The 25,521-nt window shown below is 40.9% G+C and overlaps 1 protein-coding gene across 2 annotated transcripts in view; it reads right to left on the bottom strand.

Annotated features, from left to right (window-relative positions):
* The window catches only part of LOC124023052 (CD9 antigen-like), a 58,709-nt gene that overhangs the window by 18,536 nt on the left and 14,652 nt on the right, over nucleotides 1-25,521 (bottom strand). Inside the window, exon 1 of one of the 2 annotated variants that reach the window (XM_046337644.1) lies at nucleotides 4,725-5,390. The exons of the other annotated variant lie outside the window; for it this stretch is intronic. Coding sequence (XP_046193600.1) covers nucleotides 4,725-4,781 — 57 coding nt within the window. The 5' untranslated portion in view covers nucleotides 4,782-5,390. Of the gene's footprint in view, nucleotides 1-4,724; nucleotides 5,391-25,521 lie in introns of those variants that run through there. 2 annotated transcript variants of the gene reach the window in all.

Below are 25,521 nucleotides of genomic sequence, written 5' to 3'. Positions count from 1 at the left end.
CGAACCCCATTCAGAACCTGTTCTGATCCAACCCCGGCGAACCCCATTCAGAACCTGTTCTGATCCAACCCCTGGAACCCCATTCAGAACCTGTTCTGATCCAACCCCATTCAGAACCTGTCCTGATCCAACCCCGGGAACCCCATTCAGAACCTGTTCTGATCCAACCCTTGTGTCTCCCCATTCAGAACCTGTTCTGATCCAACCAGCTCTGGAACCCCATTCAGAACCTGTTCTGATCCAACCCCATGGCGAACCCCATTCAGAACCTGTTCTGATCCAACCCTCGGAACCCCATTCAGAACCTGTTCTGATCCTACCCCGGATGTAGCGAACCCCATTCAGAACCTGTCCTGATCCAACCCCGGCAAACCCCATTCAGAACCTGTCCTGATCCAACCCCATTCAGAACCTGTCCTGATCCAACCCCATTCAGAACCTGTCCTGATCCAACCCCTGCGAACTCCATTCAGAACCTGTCCTGATCCAACCCTGGCTCCCCATTCAGGACCTGTCCTGATCCAACCCTGGAGAACCCCATTCAGAACCTGTCATTGTCACAATCCAAGCAATATTTCCATACCACAATTAAATGAATCCAATCTGGGAATGTCAACATGTGTCAATTATAGAGGGTGACGTGGAAAACTTGTGTCTCCCCAATTGGATGTAGCTGGAAGACGGAACATGCAGCTCTGGATACCCCATTAGACTGAGGGTGACGTGGAAAACTTGTGTCTCCCCAATAGGATGTAGCTGGAAGACGGAACATGCAGCTCTGGATACCCCATTAGACTGAGGGTGGGACACACCATTATTGATGCGGAAACTGATGATCATTCTCCTCATCAATTTGGCTCGGCAACATTTACTGATCATTATTGGATCTGTGGTGATCAAGCCCGTCTCTACCTACCAACACATTGGACAGGGTGCTGTATTTTAGGTAAACTAAACATATCCCTTGTGGTAATGTATAAAACCAATTCCTCTATTCCAAGCAGGTTACACAGTGCCATCCGTTTGTCACCAAAGCCCCATACACTACCCACCACTGCGACCTGTACGCTCTCGTTGGTTGGCCCTCGCTTCATACTCGTCACCAAACCCACTGGCTCCAGGTCATCTACAAGTCTCTGCTAGGTAAAGCCCCACCTTATCTCAGCTCACTGGTCACCATAGCAGCACCCACCAATAGTACGCATTGCAGCAGGTATATCTCACTGGTCACCCCCAAAGCCAATTCCTCCTTTGGTCGCCTTTCCTTCCTGTTCTCTGCTGCCAATGACTGGAACGAACTGCAAAAATCACTGAAGCTGGAGACTCATATCTCCCTCACTAGCTTTAAGCACCAGCTGTCAGAGCAGCTTACAGATCACTGCACCTGTACATAGCCCATCTGTAAACAGCCCATATATCTACCTCATCCCCATACTGTATTTATTTATCTTGCTCCTTTGCACCCCAGTATCTCTACTTGCACATTAATCTTCTGCACATCTACCATTCCAATGTTTAATTGCTATATTGTAATTACTTCGCCACCATGGCCTATTTATTGCCTTACCTCCCTCCCTTATCCTACCTCATTTGCACACACACTATATAGACTTTTTCTACTGTATTATTGATTGTATGTCTGTTTATTCCATGTGTAACTCTGTGTTGTTGTATGTGTCGAATTGCTATGCTTTATCTTGGCCAGGTCACAGTTGCAAATTAGGACTTGTTCTCAACTAGCCTACGTGGTTAAATAAAGGTGAAATAAAAATAAATAAAATAAAATAAATCACTTCAAGAAGCTCATCAAACGCTCGGCTCAGGCCAAGCTACGAGTTGTCTGGATCGGTCAGATATACCAGTATAACTTTGATGCAAAAGCGAGAGGGTAGCAATCCTGATAAAGAAAAACATTCCTTTTGTTTACTCAACCTCCATTTCAGATCCTAATGGTCGGTATGTTATTGTGGCTTGTATACTGAATTCAAACCAATAACCTTGGTCAATGTATACTGTATATAACAAGGCAGACAGAATTTCAAAGAAGCATTTATGCAAGTACAAGATAGAGGGGGGGCTTTGGCCTTCCTCACTTCAAACTGTATTATTGGGCTGCTAATCTGAACATTGTCTTTCTGGAGGGAAAGTTTACCTGGGATCCGTCAGAATGACATGCCTTCATATGGCTTTTGATTGAGCAGGCCTCCTGTCAACGTTCCTCACTCCCTGCACTTGTTAATAGTCCAGAATATGTGGAAAAAGACACGTATGACTCTAATCCAGTCATTTCTCATACTCTTATGATCTGGAAACAGATGAGGTATTTTCTTAACATACCCACTGTTTACATTGACAGCCCAATTTGCCTGAATCATGCTTTCCACCCTGCATTGGATGATGTGGTGTTTTCACAGTGGAGGTAGAAGGGGCTCACAACAATTGGTAATCTATACATAGATGGTCAGTTAGCTTCATTTCAACAATTACAGGGAAAGTTCAACATGCCAACAACACATTTTTTCAGATACCTCCAAATCAGGAACTGCTTAAGGACACAAATCCCACAGTATGGCAGTAAGCCAAATAGTCCTACATTAGATAGCTTGATCCTTATCGAACCCCATTCAAAAGGGTCGGTCTCTAGACTGTATGATGTGCTACAGGCCCTTATAGAGGTATCCATAGACACTATTAAAAGGGTCAGTCTCTAGACTGTATGATGTGCTATAGAAAGGGTCAGTCTCTAGACTGTATGATGTGCTACAGGCCCTTATAGAGGTATCCATAGACACTATTAAAAGGGTCAGTCTCTAGACTGTATGATGTGCTATAGAAAGGGTCGGTCTCTAGACTGTATGATGTGCTACAGGCCCCCATAGAGGTATCCATAGACACTATTAAAAGGGCTTGGGAACAAGAACTTGGTTCAGAAATCTCAGATGAGGACTGGGTAGAAGCTCTGAGATGAGGACTGGGTAGAAGCTCTGAGATGAGGACTGGGTAGAAGCTCTGAGATGAAGACTGGGTAGAAGCTCTCAGATGAGGACTGGGTAGAAGCTCTGAGATGAGGACTGGGTAGAAGCTCTGAGATGAGGACTGGGTAGAAGCTCTGAGATGAGGACTGGGTAGAAGCTCTGAGATGAGGACTGGGTAGAAGCTCTGAGATGAGGACTGGGTAGAAGCTCTGAGATGAGGACTGAGTAGAAGCTCTGAGATGAGGACTGGGTAGAAGCTCTCAGATGAGGACTGGGTAGAAGCTCTGAGATGAGGACTGGGTAGAAGCTCTGAGATGAGGACTGGGTAGAAGCTCTGAGATGAGGACTGGGTAGAAGCTCTGAGATGAGGACTGGGTAGAAGCTCTCAGATGAGGACTGGGTAGAAGCTCTCAGATGAGGACTGGGTAGAAGCTCTCAGATGAGGACTGGGTAGAAGCTCTGAGATGAGGACTGGGTAGAAGCTCTGAGATGAGGACTGGGTAGAAGCTCTGAGATGAGGACTGGGTAGAAGCTCTCAGGAATATAAACCACAGTTCAGTGAATGCCAGACACAACCTTGTACAGTTTAAGGTGATACACAGGTTACATTACTCAAAGGTTAAACTGCATAAAATATTCCCAGACACCTCACCACTGTGTGAGAGGTGCAAGCAGGATGAGGGGACGTTGACCCACTTATTCTGGACATGTCCTAAGTTACAGGCTTACTGGGCTCTCATTTTTGATGACTTATCTAAAGCCTTCGATAGAGTTTTAGCCCCAGACCCATTGATCGCTCTGTTGTTCTCTGCTCTACAGTTGATGGGAATAACCAGGAAGGGAAGGCTGTCTCTCTTTGTACTCTATTAGCCAAGAGGCTCATATTGCAATTTTGAAATTGGAGACTGTACCTACCTTTGAAATGTGGTTACAGGATTTAGGGAATGTAATACATATGAAAAGATACAATACCTCCAATAGAAGTATGTTTTACAAAATATGTCAGCCGATAGTGGATAAATGGTCTCGTCCCGCTTCATAACTGGGTTGACGATCTGCTGCTACTCTGTGCTGTACTCCACTCAATATTTATTTAGGCTTTAACTACACTGCTTGAAATGACTATCTGCTGTTTTCTTATACATGTACCAATACTAATAGGATTTAGTGTTATTTTGTGTGTGTGTGTGAGTTCAGTTTAGTTCTGTCCTCTAAATTGGCCATCCCATTCAACAGTACAATGAATGTCAATGTTTGTATTGCTGTCTTAAAAAATATATAATAATATAATAACATAAGACCTGGATGATATATCACACACAGTCAGACAGAGTGTATCTCAGGGATACCTTACCAACCAAGGGAAACAACCAGACACTCGTCCAGTCTGATTTAGCTTCTCAGTGTTAATCATTCTATTTTCTCACTATGGCCAACAAACAGCTGACCACCAAAATGCTGATAACATTGTAAAAGAGAAGAGAGAATGTGACAAAAGGGAGAGGGTCATTTTTTTAACTAGGCAAGGAAGTTGTGACGAAATTCTGATTTACAATGACAGCCTACCGAGGAACAGTGGGTTAACTGCCTTGTTCAGGTGCAGAACAACAGATGGGGATTCGAGCCAGCAATCTTTCAGTTACTGGCTCAATGCTCTAACCAGTAGGCTACCTGCCACCCAGGCGCAGGTAAAGAGTGGACTCAGTAGAGAGAATATGAGACAGAAGGTTGATATCTCAGAGCACTTACCCAGAAGAGGAAGTTGAACATGAACATCAGGTATTTGATTCCTCCTACGACTCCCATGGTAAAATACAGCACAGGTTTGGTGGTGGAGAGAAATATCCCAGACAAGTCTAGTCAGAGTTAAACCTACGGTTCCCAGAGAAGTCTAGTCAGAGTTAAACCTGTGGTTCCCAGAGAAGTCTAGTCAGAGTTAAACCTACGTTTCCCAGAGAAGTCTAGTCAGAGTTAAACCTACGGTTCCCAGAGAAGTCTAGTCAGAGTTAAACCTACGGTTCCCAGAGAAGTCTAGTCAGAGTTAAACCTACGTTTCCCAGAGGAGTCTAGTCAGAGTTAAACCTACGTTTCCCAGAGAAGTCTAGTCAGAGTTAAACCTACGTTTCCCAGAGAAGTCTAGTCAGAGTTAAACCTACGGTTCCCAGAGAAGTCTAGTCAGAGTTAAACCTACGGTTCCCAGAGAAGTCTAGTCAGAGTTAAACCTACGTTTCCCAGAGAAGTCTAGTCAGAGTTAAACCTACGTTTCCCAGAGAAGTCTAGTCAGAGTTAAACCTACGTTTCCCAGAGGAGTCTAGTCAGAGTTAAACCTACGTTTCCCAGAGAAGTCTAGTCAGAGTTAAACCTGCGGTTCCCAGAGAAGTCTAGTCAGAGTTAAACCTACGGAAAGAAACCTGTGAAAGAACACGAAGGAGAGAGGTCTGTGGAGAATTCCTGAGCCACACCCTCCAACCTCACTTGTTCTTTGTTAGTCAGTCAGTCAAGCAGGAAGGGAGGGGCTCGACTAAACTTACAACAAGCTCTACGCAGACGCACGATTCTGAGTGTTGCAATGTTGTTTTTCCTCGTACCTGCATTCAACATACCTTTTTTACTACCTGAAAATGGAGAGATCATTCCTTCCTCAGCCGTGGGGGCAGGATTTTACTTCCTGAAAATGGAGACATATCATTCCTTCCTCAGCCGTGGGGGCAGGATTTTGCTTGGTTCCTTGATCTGATCTATAGACTATACACAGAGCCTTCGGAAAGTATTCAGACCCCTTGACCTTTTCCACAGTTTGTTACGTTACAGCCTTATTGTCACGGATCCTTCCAGAACTTTCATTACACACACCTGTCTCCTATTCCCACTGATTAGTACTTGTATAAGTGGTGCCCTTTGGTTTCCACTGGGCTGTTGATTATTGTTACTATGTCTGTTGGTGCGTGTGAGGACCTGTGCTGTGTTTTGCCTTCGTGCCCTTGTGGATTGGGCAGATGATTATGGGAGTCGTCCCGTGTGTTAGTCATTGGGCGCTTATGTTATTTATTTGAGGTTCTCCTCACTCTTTTGTTTTGGGTTTCTACCCTGTGTTTTGTTACGTGTTTGTTTGGTCTTCGACTTAATCCATTTTAGAATAGGGCTGTAGGGTTAGGGTTAGGGTTAGGGTTAGGGTTAGGGTTAGGGTTAGGGTTAGGGTTAGGGTTAGTAACGTACCAAAATGTGGAAAAAGTTAAGGAGTCAAAAAGTCAAGGAGTCTGAGTCTGGCTCTAACCAACCGTGCAATTTTTAAGTTCACAAAAAGGTATTAGGGGAACAATAGATAAGTATAGAAATAGTATTAGGTGAACAATAGATAAGTATAGAAATAAAAGGTATTAGGTGAACAATAGATAAGTATAGAAATAGTATTAGGTGAACAATAGATAAGTATAGAAATAAAAGGTATTAGGTGAACAATAGATAAGTATAGAAATAGTATTAGGTGAACAATAGATAAGTATAGAAATAAAAGGTATTAGGTGAACAATAGATAAGTATAGAAATAAAAGGTATTAGGGGAACAATAGATAAGTATAGAAATAAAAGGTATTAGGGGAACAATAGATAAGTATAGAAATAAAAGGTATTAGGTGAACAATAGATAAGTATAGAAATAGTATTAGGTGAACAATAGATAAGTATAGAAATAGTATTAGGTGAACAATAGATAAGTATAGAAATAAAAGGTATTAGGTGAACAATAGATAAGTATAGAAATAGTATTAGGTGAACAATAGATAAGTATAGAAATAAAAGTATTAGGTGAACAATAGATAAGTATAGAAATAAAAGGTATTAGGTGAACAATAGATAAGTATAGAAATAGTATTAGGTGAACAATAGATAAGTATAGAAATAAAAAGGTATTAGGTGAACAATAGATAAGTATAGAAATAAAAACAATAGGTATTAGGGGAACAATAGATAAGTATAGAAATAAAAGGTATTAGGTGAACAATAGATAAGTATAGAAATAGTATTAGGTGAACAATAGATAAGTATAGAAATAAAAGGTATTAGGTGAACAATAGATAAGTATAGAAATAAAAGGTATTAGGGGAACAATAGATAAGTATAGAAATAAAAGGTATTAGGTGAACAATAGATAAGTATAGAAATAAAAGGTATTAGGGGAACAATAGATAAGTATAGAAATAAAAGGTATTAGGGGAACAATAGATAAGTATAGAAATAGTATTAGGTGAACAATAGATAAGTATAGAAATAAAAGGTATTAGGTGAACAATAGATAAGTATAGAAATAGTATTAGGTGAACAATAGATAAGTATAGAAATAGTATTAGGTGAACAATAGATAAGTATAGAAATAAAAGGTATTAGGTGAACAATAGATAAGTATAGAAATAAAAGGTATTAGGTGAACAATAGATAAGTATAGAAATAAAAATAAAAGGTATTAGGTGAACAATAGATAAGTATAGATATTAGGTGAACAATAGTATAGAAAATAGATAAGTATAGAAATAGTATTAGGTGAACAATAGATAAGTATTAGGTGAACAATAGATAAGTATAGAAATAGTATTAGGTGAACAATAGATAAGTATAGAAATAAAAACAGCAGTAAATCAGAAGGTGAAAGCAGATATTCTGGGTATCCATTTGATGAACTGTTCAGGAGTCTTATGGGGGTAAAAACTGTGGAGATGCCTTTAGGTCCTAGAATGCACTGTTGGCTATTCATCCAAGTAGTCTATGTTGCATTGATGACCAAATATAATCTCAATGACTGTTCAAACAGTCAACCAAACAACAAGAATCTACCCAAAAAGGTATTTTGTTTAGAAGTAATAGCTATTGTGAAATGGTAGAACCGGCTGTAGTCTATTGCACCAGACCATCACATGGAGATGAAGGCCTTGTTTCTATTGGACCAGACCATCACATGGAGATGAAGGCCTTGTTTCTATTGGACCAGACCATCACATGTAGATGAAGGCCTTGTTTCTATTGGACCAGACCATCACATGGAGATGAAGGCCTTGTTTCTATTGGACCAGACCATCACATGGAGATGAAGGCCTTGTTTCTATTGGACCAGACCATCACATGGAGATGAAGGCCTTGTTTCTATTGGACCAGACCATCACATAGAGATGAAGGCCTTGTTTCTATTGGACCAGACCACCACATAGAGATGAAGGCCTTGTTTCTATTGGACCAGACCATCACATGTAGATGAAGGCCTTGTTTCTATTGGACCAGACCATCAGATAGAGATGGAGGCTTTGTTTCTATTGGACCAGACCATCACATAGAGATGAAGGCCTTGTTTCTATTGGACCAGACCATCACATGTAGATGAAGGCCTTGTTTCTATTGGACCAGACCATCAGATAGAGATGAAGGCTTTGTTTCTATTGGACCATCACATAGAGATGAAGGCCTTGTTTCTATCACCATCACATAGAGATGAAGGCCTTGTTTCTATTGAACCAGACCATCACATAGAGATGAAGGCCTTGTTTCTATTGGAAGACCAGACCATCACATCACATGAGATGAAGGCCTTGTTTCTATTGGACCAGACCATCAGATAGAGATGAAGGCTTTGTTTCTATTGGAGACCATCACATAGAGATGAAGGCCTTGTTTCTATTGGACCAGACCATCACATAGAGATGAAGGCCTTGTTTCTATTGGACCAGACCATCACATAGAGATGAAGGCCTTGTTTCTATTGGACCAGACCATCACATAGAGATGAAGGCCTTGTTTCTATTGGACCAGACCATCACATAGAGATGAAGGCCTTGTTTCTATTGGACCAGACCATCACATAGAGATGAAGGCCTTGTTTCTATTGGACCAGACCATCACATAGAGATGAAGGCCTTGTTTCTATTGGACCAGACCATCACATAGAGATGAAGGCCTTGTTTCTATTGGACCAGACCATCACATAGAGATGAAGGCTTTGTTTCTATTGGACCAGACCATCACATAGAGATGAAAGCCTTGTTTCTATTGGACCAGGCCATTTCTATAGGATCAGATCATCTAGACTTTCTATAGGATCAGATCAGACTGTGTAGAGTGTCTCCATCTAGTGGTGTAAATATAACACTGCAGGTCAGATGTACCAGTTATGGTGATGATGAGGCGGAGGAGGAGCTTGTTGATTCCAATAGTTCTCTGTTCTGCCAGCCATATGATAATAGAGGTAGCTAAGCCTCCTGGAGATTACTACTGGATGTGCAGGTTTTTGTTCCAGCCCTGCTCTAGAAAACCTGATTTTAAGTTCATTTGGATTTTTTCATTTCACATCCATTAAGACTAAAATAATCCTCAACTTGTTTTTATATCTTTCAATATGTTTTTTAAATGTTATTTTCTTAAGCACTGAATGACTGTATTTCATTGTTTTACACAGTTTTTTGTCCTGTCTCACACCCAGACTTTTGACATTCTGCTACGTATTGCTGTAAGGATCGTGGTCGGGAGAAAGAGAGGAGGACCAAGATGCAGCGTGGTCAGTGTTGATATTAAAACGGGTTTAATGAACACTGAAACAAAACACAACAAACGAACAGTCCTGAACGGTGCAACAAAACACAGAACAGAAAATGAACAGCCACAACCAACATGTGGAAAACAGGCTGCCTAAGTATGATTCTCAATCAGAGACAACGACACCTGCCTCTGATTGAGAACCAGGCCCAACACATAGAAATATAACAACCTAGAAAAACAAACATAGACTGCCCACCCCAACTCACGCCCTGACCATACTAAAACAAACATAGACTGCCCACCCCAACTCACGCCCTGACCATACTAAAACAAACATAGACAACCCACCCAACTCACACCCTGACCATACTAAAACAACAGACAACCCACCCAACTCACACCCTGACCATACTAAAACTAACATAGACAACCCACCCAACTCACGTCCTGACCATACTAAAACTAACATAGACAACCCACCCAACTCACGCCCTGACCATACTAAAACTAACATAGACAACCCACCCAACTCACGCCCTGACCATACTAAAACTAACATAGACAACCCACCCAACTCACACCCTGACCATACTAAAACAACAGACAACCCACCCCAACTCACACCCTGACCATACTAAAACAACATAGACTGCCCACCCCAACTCACACCCTGACCATACTAAAAAACATAGACAACCCACCCAACTCACGCCCTGACCATACTAAAACAAACATAGACTGCCCACCCCAACTCACGCCCTGACCATACTAAAACAACAGACAACCCACCCAACTCACACCCTGACCATACTAAAACAACAGACAACCCACCCAACTCACACCCTGACCATACTAAAACAACAGACAACCCACCCAACTCACACCCTGACCATACTAAAACTAACATAGACTGCCCACCCCAACTCACACCCTGACCATACTAAAACTAACATAGACTGCCCACCCAACTCACACCCTGACCATACTAAAACAAACATAGACTGCCCACCCCAACTCACACCCTGACCATACTAAAACAAACATAGACTGCCCACCCCAACTCACACCCTGACCATACTAAAACAAACATAGACTGCCCACCCCAACTCACACCCTGACCATACTAAAACAACAGACAACCCACCCAACTCACACCCTGACCATACTAAAACAACAGACAACCCACCCAACTCACACCCTGACCATACTAAAACAACAGACAAAACAAAGGAACCAAGGTCAGAACGTGACAATTGCACTTACAAAAGTCATCTTAATTAGAAAATATTTAATGCACCTGTTTAAAAAACAGTAAAATAAATGGAAACGATATACATATTGGATGTGTATAAGCCATTTGTAACTTTTCTTTTACACAAAATACAGTCGTCTCTAAGTATTGTGTCATTACCACCACAACACGCAAATTACATGATAATAACCTTTTCAGAAGAGACAGTGGAGAACATGGTTACCATGGATATGAATAGAGACAGTGGAGAACATGGTTACCATGGATATGAATAGAGACAGTGGAGAACATGGTTACCATGGATGTGAATAGAGACAGTGGAGAACATGGTTACCATGGATATGAATAGAGACAGTGGAGAACATGGTTACCATGGATATGAACAGAGACAGTGGAGAACATGGTTACCATGGATATGAATAGTGACAGTGGAGAACATGGTTACCATGGATATGAATAGAGACAGTGGAGAACGTGGTTACCATGGATATGAATAGAGACAGTGGAGAACATGGTTACCATGGATATGAATAGAGACAGTGGAGAACATGGTTACCATGGATATGAATAGAGACAGTGGAGAACATGGTTACCATGGATATGAATAGAGACAGTGGAGAACATGGTTACCATGGATGTGAATAGAGACAGTGGAGAACATGGTTACCATGGATATGAATAGAGACAGTGGAGAACATGGTTACCATGGATATGAATAGAGACAGTGGAGAACATGGTTACCATGGATATGAATAGAGACAGTGGAGAACATGGTTACCATGGATATGAATAGAGACAGTGGAGAACATGGTTACCATGGATATGAATAGAGACAGTGGAGAACATGGTTACCATGGATATGAATAGAGACAGTGGAGAACATGGTTACCATGGATATGAATAGAGACAGTGGAGAACATGGTTACCATGGATATGAATAGAGACAGTGGAGAACATGGTTACCATGGATATGAATAGAGACAGTGGAGAACATGGTTACCATGGATATGAATAGAGACAGTGGAGAACATGGTTACCATGGATATGAATAGAGACAGTGGAGAACATGGTTACCATGGATATGAATAGTGACAGTGGAGAACATGGTTACCATGGATATGAATAGAGACAGTGGAGAACGTGGTTACCATGGATATGAATAGAGACAGTGGAGAACATGGTTACCATGGATATGAATAGAGACAGTGGAGAACATGGTTACCATGGATATGAATAGAGACAGTGGAGAACATGGTTACCATGGATATGAATAGAGACAGTGGAGAACATGGTTACCATGGATATGAATAGAGACAGTGGAGAACATGGTTACCATGGATATGAATAGAGACAGTGGAGAACATGGTTACCATGGATATGAATAGAGACAGTGGAGAACATGGTTACCATGGATATGAATAGAAACAGTGGAGAACATGGTTACCATGGATATGAATAGAGACAGTGGAGAACATGGTTACCATGGATATGAATAGAGACAGTGGAGAACATGGTTACCATGGATATGAATAGAGACAGTGGAGAACATGGTTACCATGGATATGAATAGAGACAGTGGAGAACATGGTTACCATGGATATGAATAGAGACAGTGGAGAACGTGGTTACCATGGATATGAATAGAGACAGTGGAGAACGTGGTTACCATGGATATGAATAGTGACAGTGGAGAACGTGGTTACCATGGATATGAATAGAGACAGTGGAGAACGTGGTTACCATGGATATGAATAGAGACAGTGGAGAACATGGTTACCATGGATATGAATAGAGACAGTGGAGAACATGGTTACCATGGATATGAATAGAGACAGTGGAGAACATGGTTACCATGGATATGAATAGAGACAGTGGAGAACATGGTTACCATGGATATGAATAGAGACAGTGGAGAACATGGTTACCATGGATATGAATAGAGACAGTGGAGAACATGGTTACCATGGATATGAATAGAGACAGTGGAGAACATGGTTACCATGGATATGAATAGAGACAGTGGAGAACATGGTTACCATGGATATGAATAGAGACAGTGGAGAACATGGTTACCATGGATATGAATAGAGACAGTGGAGAACATGGTTACCATGGATATGAATAGAGACAGTGGAGAACATGGTTACCATGGATATGAATAGAGACAGTGGAGAACATGGTTACCATGGATATGAATAGAGACAGTGGAGAACATGGTTACCATGGATATGAATAGAGACAGTGGAGAACATGGTTACCATGGATATGAATAGAGACAGTGGAGAACATGGTTACCATGGATATGAATAGAGACAGTGGAGAACATGGTTACCATGGATATGAATAGAGACAGTGGAGAACATGGTTACCATGGATATGAATAGAGACAGTGGAAAACATGGTTACCATGGATATGAATAGAAACAGTGGAGAACATGGTTACCATGGATATGAATAGAGACAGTGGAGAACATGGTTACCATGGATATGAATAGTGACAGTGGAGAACATGGTTACCATGGATATGAATAGAGACAGTGGAGAACATGGTTACCATGGATATGAATAGAGACAGTGGAGAACATGGTTACCATGGATATGAATAGAGACAGTGGAGAACATGGTTACCATGGATATGAATAGAGACAGTGGAGAACATGGTTACCATGGATATGAATAGAGACAGTGGAGAACATGGTTACCATGGATATGAATAGAGACAGTGGAGAACATGGTTACCATGGATATGAATAGAGACAGTGGAGAACATGGTTACCATGGATATGAATAGAGACAGTGGAGAACATGGTTACCATGGATATGAATAGTGACAGTGGACAACATGGTTACCATGGATATGAATAGTGACAGTGGACAACATGGTTACCATGGATATGAATAGAGACAGTGGAGAACATGGTTACCATGGATATGAATAGTAACAGTGGAGAACATGGTTACCATGGATATGAATAGAGACAGTGGAGAACATGGTTACCATGGATATGAATAGTGACAGTGGAGAACATGGTTACCATGGATATGAATAGAGACAGTGGAGAACATGGTTACCATGGATATGAATAGAGACAGTGGAGAACATGGACGTCATGGAGGGAAATTCAAATGTTGATGGTTACCATGGAGTGGAGCTGCTGCTGTGTGTCCCACTGACTGTCAGACAAATGGACTGGCTTGGTGCTCACATCGTCGGACAGACACCAATATGCCAGTCCTTTTGAACAATCAGCGTGTTTGTGAAATATTCAGTGGGAAATATTCAGTACTTGTGTTGTCATAGTGATTAGCAGGGCTAGTTTAAACATTGGAAACAGACACTGTGGTGTTGTCATAGTGATTAGCAGGGCTAGTTTAAACATTGGAAACAGACACTGTGGTGTTGTCATAGTGATTAGCAGGGCTAGTTTAAACATTGGAAACAGACACTGTAGTGTTGTCATAGCGATTAGCAGGGCTAGTTTAAACATTGGAAACAGACACTGTGGTGTTGTCATAGCGATTAGCAGGGCTAGTTTAAACATTGGAAACAGACACTGTGGTGTTGTCATAGTGATTAGCAGGGCTAGTTTAAACATTGGAAACAGACACTGTGGTGTTGTCATAGTGATTAGCAGGGCTAGTTTAAACATTGGAAACAGACACTGTGGTGTTGTCATAGTGATTAGCAGGGCTAGTTTAAACATTGGAAACAGACACTGTGGTGTTGTCATAGTGATTAGCAGGGCTAGTTTAAACATTGGAAACAGACACTGTGGTGTTGTCATAGCGATTAGCAGGGCTAGTTTAAACATTGGAAACAGACACTGTGGTGTTGTCATAGTGATTAGCAGGGCTAGTTTAAACATTGGAAACAGACACTGTAGTGTTGTCATAGTGATTAGCAGGGCTAGTTTAAACATTGGAAACAGACACTGTGGTGTTGTCATAGTGATTAGCAGGTGTAGTTTAAACATTGGAAACAGACACTGTGGTGTTGTCATAGTGATTAGCAGGGCTGGTTTAAATATTGGAAACAGACACTGTGGTGTTGTCATAGTGATTAGCAGGGCTGGTTTAAACATTGGAAACAGACACTGTGGTGTTGTCATAGTGATTAGCAGGGCTGGTTTAAATATTGGAAACAGACACTGTGGTGTTGTCATAGTGATTAGCAGGGCTAAACATCACTATTTTCCTCTTGTGATGGTAAACACATCTAATATGTCTGCAAATGTATTTGTCTGGTTATTTGTTACTGTTTGCTGCTTTGTACATGAGCTCGGTAGATGAGCTTAATGTCTTGGGGGTCTGTCCTTACAGTCTACAGCTGGACACTCACCATTGAAGACCTCTCCATCACACCAGGTTAGGTAAACATGACATGGAAGACCTCTCCATCACACCAGGTTAGGTAAACATGACATTGAAGACCTCTCCATAACAACAGGTTAGGTAAACATGACATTGAAGACCTCTCCATAACAACAGGTTACCTGGAAGGTCTCCATTGAAGACCTCTCCATAACACCAGGTTAGCAGGAAGGTCTCCATTGAAGACCTCTCCATAACACCAGGTTAGCAGGAAGGTCTCCATTGAAGACCTCTCCATAACAACAGGTTAGCAGGAAGGTCTCCATTGAAGACCTCTCCATAACAACAGGTTAGGTAAACATGACATGGAAGACCTCTCCATCACACCAGGTTAGGTAAACATGACATTGAAGACCTCTCCATAACAACAGGTTAGGTAAACATGACATTGAAGACCTCTCCATAACAACAGGTTACCAGGAAGGTCTCCATTGAAGACCTCTCCATAACACCAGGTTAGCAGGAAGGTCTCCATTGAAGACCTCTCCATAACAACAGGTTAGCAGGAAGGTCTCCATTGAAGACCTCTCCATAACAACAGGTTACCAGGAAGGTCTCCATTGAAGACCTCTCCATAACAACAGGTTAGGTAAACATGACATGGAAGACCTCTCCATAACACCAGGTTAGGTAAACATGACATGGAAGACCTCTCCATAACAACAGGTTAGCAGGAAGGTCTACATTGAAGACCTCTCCATAACACCAGGTTAGCAGGAAGGTCTGACATTGAAGACCTCTCCATAACAACAGGTTAGCAGGAAGGTCTCCATTGAAGACCTCTCCATAACAACAGGTTACCAGGAAACATGACATGGAAGACCTCTCCATAACAACAGGTTAGGAAACTCATTGAAGACCTCTCCATAACAACAGGTTAGGTAAACATGACATGGAAGACCTCTCCATAACACCAGGTTAGGTAAACATGACATGGAAGACCTCTCCATAACAACAGGTTAGGAAGGTCTGACATTGAAGACCTCTCCATAACAACAGGTTAGGTAAACATGACATTGAAGACCTCTCCATAACAACAGGTTAGCAGGAAGGTCTCCATTGAAGACCTCTCCATAACAACAGGTTAGCAGGAAGGTCTCCATTGAAGACCTCTCCATAACAACAGGTTAGCAGGAAGGTCTCCATTGAAGACCTCTCCATAACAACAGGTTAGGTAAACATGACATGGAAGACCTCTCCATAACAACAGGTTAGGTAAACCATGGAAGACCTCTCCATAACACCAGGTTAGAAACATGACCTCTCCATAACAACAGGTTAGCAGGAAGGTCTACATTGAAGACCTCTCCATAACAACAGGTTAGGTAAACATGACATGGAAGACCTCTCCATAACACCAGGTTAGGTAAACATGACATGGAAGACCTCTCCATAACAACAGGTTAGCAGGAAGGTCTACATTGAAGACCTCTCCATAACAACAGGTTAGGTAAACATGACATGGAAGACCTCTCCATAACAACAGGTTACCAGGAAGGTCTCCATTGAAGACCTCTCCATAACAACAGGTTAGCAGGAAGGTCTCCATTGAAGACCTCTCCATAACAACAGGTTAGCAGGAAGGTCTCCATTGAAGACCTCTCCATAACAACAGGTTAGGTAAACATGACATGGAAGACCTCTCCATAACAACAGGTTACCAGGAAGGTCTCCATTGAAGACCTCTCCATAACACCAGTTTAGCAGGAAGGTCTCCATTGAAGACCTCTTCATAACAACAGGTTAGGTAAGGTCTCCATGAAGACCTCTCCATAACAACAGGTTAGGTAAACATGACATGGTTCCATAACAACAGGTTAGGGGTCTCCATTGAAGACCTCTCCATAACAACAGGTTAGCAGGAAGGTCTCCATTGAAGACCTCTCCATAACAACAGGTTAGGGAAACATGACATTGAAGACCTCTCCATAACAACAGGTTAGGTAAACATGACATTGAAGACCTCTCCATAACAACAGGTTAGGTAAACATGACATTGAAGACCTCTGCATAACAACAGGTTAGCAGGAGGGTCTCTATTGAAGACCTCTCCATAACAACAGGTTACCAGGAAGGTCTCCATTGAATACCTCTCCATAACAACAGGTTAGGTAAACATGACATGGAAGACCTATCCATAACAACAGGTTAGCAGGAAGGTCTCCGTTGAAGACCTCTCCACAACAACAGGTTACCAGGAAGGTCTCTATTGAAGACCTCTCCATAACAACAGGTTACCAGGAAGGTCTCCATTGAAGACCTCTCCATAACAGCAGGTTACCAGGAAGGTCTCCATTGAAGACCTCTCCATAACAACAGGTTACCAGGAAGGTCTCCATTGAAGACCTCTCCATAACAACAGGTTACCAGGAAGGTCTCCATTGAAGAACTCTCCATAACAACATGTTACCAGGAAGGTCTCCATAACAACAGGTTACCAGGAAGGTCTCCGTTGAAGACCTCTCCACAACAACAGGTTACCAGGAAGGTCTCTATTGAAGACCTCTCCATAACAACAGGTTACCAGGAAGGTCTCTATTGAAGACCTCTCCATAACAACAGGTTACCAGGAAGGTCTCCACCTCTCCATAACAACAGGTTACCAGGAAGGTCTCCATTGAAGACCTCTCCATAACAACAGGTTACCAGGAAGGTCTCCATTGAAGACCTCTCCATAACAACATGTTACCAGGAAGGTCTCCATAACAACAGGTTACCAGGAAGGTCTCCATAACAACAGGTTAGCAGGAAGGCCTCCATGGAAGACCTCTCCATAACAACAGGTTTCCAGGAAGGTCTCTGTTGAAGACCTCTCCACAACAACAGGTTAGCAGGGAGGTCTCCATTGAAGACCTCTCCATAACACCAGGTTAGCAGGAAGGTCTCTATTGAAGACCTCTGCATAACACCAGGTTAGCAGGAAGGTCTCCATTGAAGACCTCTCCATAACAACAGGTTACCAGGAAGGTCTCCATTGAAGACCTCTCCATAACAACATGTTACCAGGAAGGTCTCCATAACAACATGTTACCAGGAAGGTCTCCATAACAACAGGTTAGCAGGAATGCCTCCATGGAAGACCTCTCCATAACAACAGGTCTCCATTGAAGACCTCTCCATAACAACAGGTTAGCAGGAAGGTCTCCATTGAAGACCTCTCCATAACAACAGGTTAGCAGGAAGGTCTCTATTGAAGACCTCTCCATAACAACAGGTTAGGTAAACATGACATGGAAGATAACAATGATCAGATGCAGGAAGGTCTCCATAATGATCAGATATGGTAATATTATGGCTGGGTGCTGTTTTCTGTTTGTTCCCCCCTTGGTGGTGACAAGTTTACCAGGGTAGCATCAATGATGACACACACACACACACACACACACACACACACACACACACACACACACACACACACACACACACACACACACACACACACACACACACACACACACACACACACACACACACACACACACACACACACACACACACACACACACACACACACACACACACAGTTTCACACAAACAGTTGACCTCTAGGGGTGTGTGTGTAACTGAAGCTCTGTTCTCCCTCAGGACTCTAGATAATCAACAACAATGTCTTTGTCTCCCCGCCACCAGCCTCTCTCTCTCCTTTTTCTCCAATCTCTCTGTTTCTATTTGCCCCTCTTTCTCTCTGTTCTCCACCCACAGGAGGAACAGAGGAACAGGAGACGTGAGAAAGTCAGAGGAAGAAATCAATACACTTTCACTTCTTTGTCATAAAGCAGAGTTTCCCAAACTAGGGCTGTTGTTCTGTTCTACCCAGACGGTCACACTACATGATAGAGTTTCCCAAACTAGGGCTGTTGTTCTGTTCTACCCAGAAGGTCACACTACATGATAGAGTTTCCCAAACTAGGGCTGTTGTTCTGTTCTACCCAGACGGTCACACTACATGATAGAGTTTCCCAAACTAGGGCTGTTGTTCTGTTCTACCCAGACGGTCACACTACATGATAGAGTTTCCCAAACTAGGGCTGTTGTTCTGTTCTACCCAGACGGTCACACTACATGATAGAGTTTCCCAAACTAGGGCTGTTGTTCTGTTCTACCCAGACGGTCACACTACATGATAGAGTTTCCCAAACTAGGGCTGTTGTTCTGTTCTACCCAGACGGTCACACTACATGATAGAGTTTCCCAAACTAGGGCTGTTGTTCTGTTCTACCCAGACGGTCACACTACATGATAGAGTTTCCCAAACTAGGGCTGTTGTTCTGTTCTACCCAGACGGTCACACTACATGATAGAGTTTCCCAAACTAGGGCTGTTGTTCTGTTCTACCCAGACACACTACATGGTCACACTACATGATCACAGAGTTTCCCAAACTAGGGCTGTTGTTCTGTTCTGACGGTCACACTACATGATAGAGTTTCCCAAACTAGGGCTGTTGTTCTGTTCTACAGAAGGTCACACTACATGATAGAGTTTCCCAAACTAGGGCTGTTGTTCTGTTCTACCCAGAAGGTCACACTACATGATAGAGTTTCCCAAACTAGGGCTGTTGTTCTGTTCTACCCAGACGGTCACACTACATGATAGAGTTTCCCAAACTAGGGCTGTTGTTCTGTTCTACCCAGAAGGTCACACTACATGATAGAGTTTCCCAAACTAGGGCTGTTGTTCTGTTCTATAGACTGGTCACACTACATGATAGAGTTTCCCAAACTAGGGCTGTTGTTCTGTTCTACCCAGAAGGTCACACTACATGATAGAGTTTCCCAAACTAGGGCTGTTGTTCTGTTCTACCCAGACGGTCACACTACATGATAGAGTTTCCCAAACTAGGGCTGTTGTTCTGTTTACCCAGAAGGTCACACTACATGAAAACTAGGGCTGTTGTTCTGTTCTACCCAGACGGTCACACTACATGATAGAGTTTCCCAAACTAGGGCTGTTGTTCTGTTCTACCCAGAAGGTCACACTACATGATAGTTTCCCAAACTAGGGCTTTCCCAAACTAGGGCTGGGCTGTTTTCTGTTCTACCCAGACGGTCACACTACATGATAGAGTTTCCCAAACTAGGGCTGTTGTTCTGTTCTACCCAGACGGTCACACTACATGATAGAGTTTCCCAAACTAGGGCTGTTGTTCTGTTCTACCCAGAAGGTCACACTACATGATAGAGTTTCCCAAACTAGGGCTGTTGTTCTGTTCTACCCAGACGGTCACACTACATGATAGAGTTTCCCAAACTAGGGCTGTTGTTCTGTTCTACCCAGAAGGTCACACTACATGATAGAGTTTCCCAAACTATGTTGTTCTGTTCTACCCAGACGGTCACACTACATGATAGAGTTTCCCAAACTAGGGCTGTTGTTCTGTTCTACCCAGAAACACTACATGATAGAGTTTCCCAAACTAGGGCTGTTGTTCTGTTCTAGAACACTACATGATAGAGTTTCCCAAACTAGGGCTGTGTTCTGTTCTACCCAGAAGGTCACACTACATGATAGAGTTTCCCAAACTAGGGCTGTTGTTCTGTTCTACCCAGACTCACACTACATGATAGAGTTTCCCAAACTAGGGCTGTTGTTCTGTTCTACCCAGACTATCACACTACATGATAGAGTTTCCCAAACTAGGGCTGTTGTTCTGTTCTACCCAGACGGTCACACTACATGATAGAGTTTCCCAAACTGGGCTGTTGTTCTGTTCTACCCAGACGGTCACACTACATGATAGAGTTTCCCAAACTAGGGCCTGTTCTATCACACTACATGATAGAGTTTCCCAAACTAGGGCTGTTGTTCTATGGAATGTCACACTACATGATAGTTTCCCAAACTAGGGCTGTTGTTCTGTTCTACCCAGACGGTCACACTACATGATTTTCCCAAACTATGGCTGTTGTTCTGTTCTACCCAGACGGTCACTACATGATAGTCATTTAAACTATGGCTGTTGTTCTCTATCACTCATGATAGTCTGATGTTACTAGAAGAGCAGACAACATGACAGTCTTCTGAACTTCCCTTTCTGATGCATATCAGTCACTTCAAACCTCCTTCAGATTGAAATACTGTCAAAAGGACTGGCAGACTCATTTGTAGTTTATAGACTCAAAAGGACTGGCAGACTCATTTGTAGTTTATAGACTGTCAGGAAATACTGTCAAAAGGACTGGCAGACTCATTTGTTTTATAGACTGTCAAAAGGACTGGCAGACTCATTTATAGTCATGTTACTATGGTCCTCTATAGTTTATGTAAAAGGACTAGTCATTTGTTACTATGTAAATAGAATTTTTGTTCCATTAAAATAACATCAAATTGTATAGAAATCATGTTACTTGTTATGGTAAATGACTATTGAAACCTCTGATTTTTTTACTCATGTATAGTCATGTTACTATGGTTCTAATGTCCGTTGTGTTAGCTAATAAGTTTATCATGTTAAAGTCAATTGATCCTGAGAAAACCCTTTTGCAATTATGTTAGAACAGCTGAAAACTGTTGTTCTGATTAAAGAAGCAGCAAAACTGGCCTTCTTTAGACTAGTTACTATGTTACTATGGTAATGTCCTCTATACTCATGTATAGTCATGTTACTATGGTAATGTCCTCTATACTCATGTATAGTCATGTTACTATGGTAATGTCCTCTATACTCATGTATAGTCATGTTACTATGGTAATGTCCTCTATACTCATGTATAGTCATGTTACTATGGTAATGTCCTCTATACTCATGTATAGTCATGTTACTATGGTAATGTCCTCTATACTCATGTATAGTCATGTTACTATGGTAATGTCCTCTATACTCATGTATAGTCATGTTACTATGGTCCTCTATACTCATGTATAGTCATGTTACTATGGTAATGTCCTCTATACTCATGTATAGTCATGTTACTATGGTAATGTCCTCTATACTCATGTATAGTCATGTTACTATGGTAATGTCCTCTATACTCATGTATAGTCATGTTACTATGGTAATGTCCTCTATACTCATGTATAGTCATGTTACTATGGTAATGTCCTCTATACTCATGTATAGTCATGTTACTATGGTAATGTCCTCTATACTCATGTATAGTCATGTTACTATGGTAATGTCCTCTATACTCATGTATAGTCATGTTACTATGGTAATGTCCTCTATACTCATGTATAGTCATGTTACTATGGTCCTCTATACTCATGTATAGTCATGTTACTATGGTAATGTCCTCTATACTCATGTATAGTCATGTTACTATGGTAATGTCCTCTATACTCATGTATAGTCATGTTACTATGGTAATGTCCTCTATACTCATGTATAGTCATGTTACTATGGTAATGTCCTCTATACTCATGTATAGTCATGTTACTATGGTCCTCTATACTCATGTATAGTCATGTTACTATGGTAATGTCCTCTATACTCATGTATAGTCATGTTACTATGGTAATGTCCTCTATACTCATGTATAGTCATGTTACTATGGTAATGTCCTCTATACTCATGTATAGTCATGTTACTATGGTAATGTCCTCTATACTCATGTATAGTCATGTTACTATGGTAATGTCCTCTATACTCATGTATAGTCATGTTACTATGGTAATGTCCTCTATACTCATGTATAGTCATGTTACTATGGTAATGTCCTCTATACTCATGTATAGTCATGTTACTATGGTAATGTCCTCTATACTCATGTATAGTCATGTTACTATGGTAATGTCCTCTATACTCATGTATAGTCATGTTACTATGGTAATGTCCTCTATACTCATGTATAGTCATGTTACTATGGTAATGTCCTCTATACTCATGTATAGTCATGTTACTATGGTAATGTCCTCTATACTCATGTATAGTCATGTTACTATGGTCCCTCTATACTCATGTATAGTCATGTTACTATGGTAATGTCCTCTATACTCATGTATAGTCATGTTACTATGGTAATGTCCTCTATACTCATGTATAGTCATGTTACTATGGTCCTCTATACTCATGTATAGTCATGTTACTATGGTAATGTCCTCTATACTCATGTATAGTCATGTTACTATGGTAATGTCCTCTATACTCATGTATAGTCATGTTACTATGGTAATGTCCTCTATACTCATGTATAGTCATGTTACTATGGTAATGTCCTCTATACTCATGTATAGTCATGTTACTATGGTCCTCTATACTCATGTATAGTCATGTTACTATGGTAATGTCCTCTATACTCATGTATAGTCATGTTACTATGGTAATGTCCTCTATACTCATGTATAGTCATGTTACTATGGTCCTCTATACTCATGTATAGTCATGTTACTATGGTAATGTCCTCTATACTCATGTATAGTCCTGTTACTATGGTAATGTCCTCTATACTCATGTATAGTCATGTTACTATGGTTACTATATGGTAATGTCCTCTATACTCATGTATACTCATGTTACTATGGTAATGTCCTCTATACTCATGTATAGTCATGTTACTATGGTAATGTCCTCTATACTCATGTATAGTCATGTTACTATGGTCCTCTATAATCATGTATAGTCATGTTACTATGGTAATGTCCTCTATACTCATGTATAGTCATGTTACTATGGTAATGTCCTCTATACTCATGTATAGTCATGTTACTATGGTCCCTCTATACTCATGTATAGTCATGTTACTATGGTAATGTCCTCTATACTCATGTATAGTCATGTTACTATGGTAATGTCCTCTATACTCATGTATAGTCATGTATAGTCATGTTACTATGGTCCTCTATACTCATGTATAGTCATGTTACTATGGTCCTCTATACTCATGTATAGTCATGTTACTATGGTAATGTCCTCTATACTCATGTATAGTCATGTTACTATGGTAATGTCCTCTATACTCATGTATAGTCATGTTACTATGGTAATGTCCTCTATACTCATGTATAGTCATGTCATGTTACTATGGTAATGTCCTCTATACTCATGTATAGTCATGTTACTATGGTAATGTCCTCTATACTCATGTATAGTCATGTTACTATGGTCCTCTATACTCATGTATAGTCATGTTACTATGGTAATGTCCTCTATACTCATGTATAGTCATGTTACTATGGTAATGTCCTCTATACTCATGTATAGTCATGTTACTATGGTAATGTCCTCTATACTCATGTATAGTCATGTTACTATGGTAATGTCCTCTATACTCATGTATAGTCATGTTACTATGGTAATGTCCTCTATACTCATGTATAGTCATGTTACTATGGTAATGTCCTCTATACTCATGTATAGTCATGTTACTATGGTCCTCTATACTCATGTATAGTCATGTTACTATGGTAATGTCCTCTATACTCATGTATAGTCATGTTACTATGGTAATGTCCTCTATACTCATGTATAGTCATGTTACTATGGTAATGTCCTCTATACTCATGTATAGTCATGTTACTATGGTAATGTCCTCTATACTCATGTATAGTCATGTTACTATGGTCCTCTATACTCATGTATACTCATGTTACTATGGTAATGTCCTCTATACTCATGTATAGTCATGTTACTATGGTAATGTCCTCTATACTCATGTATAGTCATGTTACTATGGTCCTCTATACTCATGTATAGTCATGTTACTATGGTAATGTCCTCTATACTCATGTATAGTCATGTTACTATGGTAATGTCCTCTATACTCATGTATAGTCATGTTACTATGGTAATGTCCTCTATACTCATGTATAGTCATGTTACTATGGTCCTCTATACTCATGTATAGTCATGTTACTATGGTAATGTCCTCTATACTCATGTATAGTCATGTTACTATGGTAATGTCCTCTATACTCATGTATAGTCATGTTACTATGGTAATGTCCTCTATACTCATGTATAGTCATGTTACTATGGTCCTCTATACTCATGTTACTATGGTAATGTCCTCTATACTCATGTATAGTCATGTTACTATGGTAATGTCCTCTATACTCATGTATAGTCATGTTACTATGGTAATGTCCTCTATACTCATGTATAGTCATGTTACTATGGTAATGTCCTCTATACTCATGTATAGTCATGTTACTATGGTCCTCTATACTCATGTATAGTCATGTTACTATGGTAATGTCCTCTATACTCATGTATAGTCATGTTACTATGGTAATGTCCTCTATACTCATGTATAGTCATGTTACTATGGTAATGTCCTCTATACTCATGTATAGTCATGTTACTATGGTAATGTCCTCTATACTCATGTATAGTCATGTTACTATGGTAATGTCCTCTATACTCATGTATAGTCATGTTACTATGGTCCTCTATACTCATGTATAGTCATGTTACTATGGTAATGTCCTCTATACTCATGTATAGTCATGTTACTATGGTCCTCTATACTC

The sequence above is a fragment of the Oncorhynchus gorbuscha genome, unplaced genomic scaffold (assembly GCF_021184085.1).
Source record: "Oncorhynchus gorbuscha isolate QuinsamMale2020 ecotype Even-year unplaced genomic scaffold, OgorEven_v1.0 Un_scaffold_1489, whole genome shotgun sequence".
NCBI lineage: Eukaryota > Metazoa > Chordata > Actinopteri > Salmoniformes > Salmonidae > Oncorhynchus > Oncorhynchus gorbuscha.
This window is presented reverse-complemented; position numbering and strand designations above follow the sequence as displayed.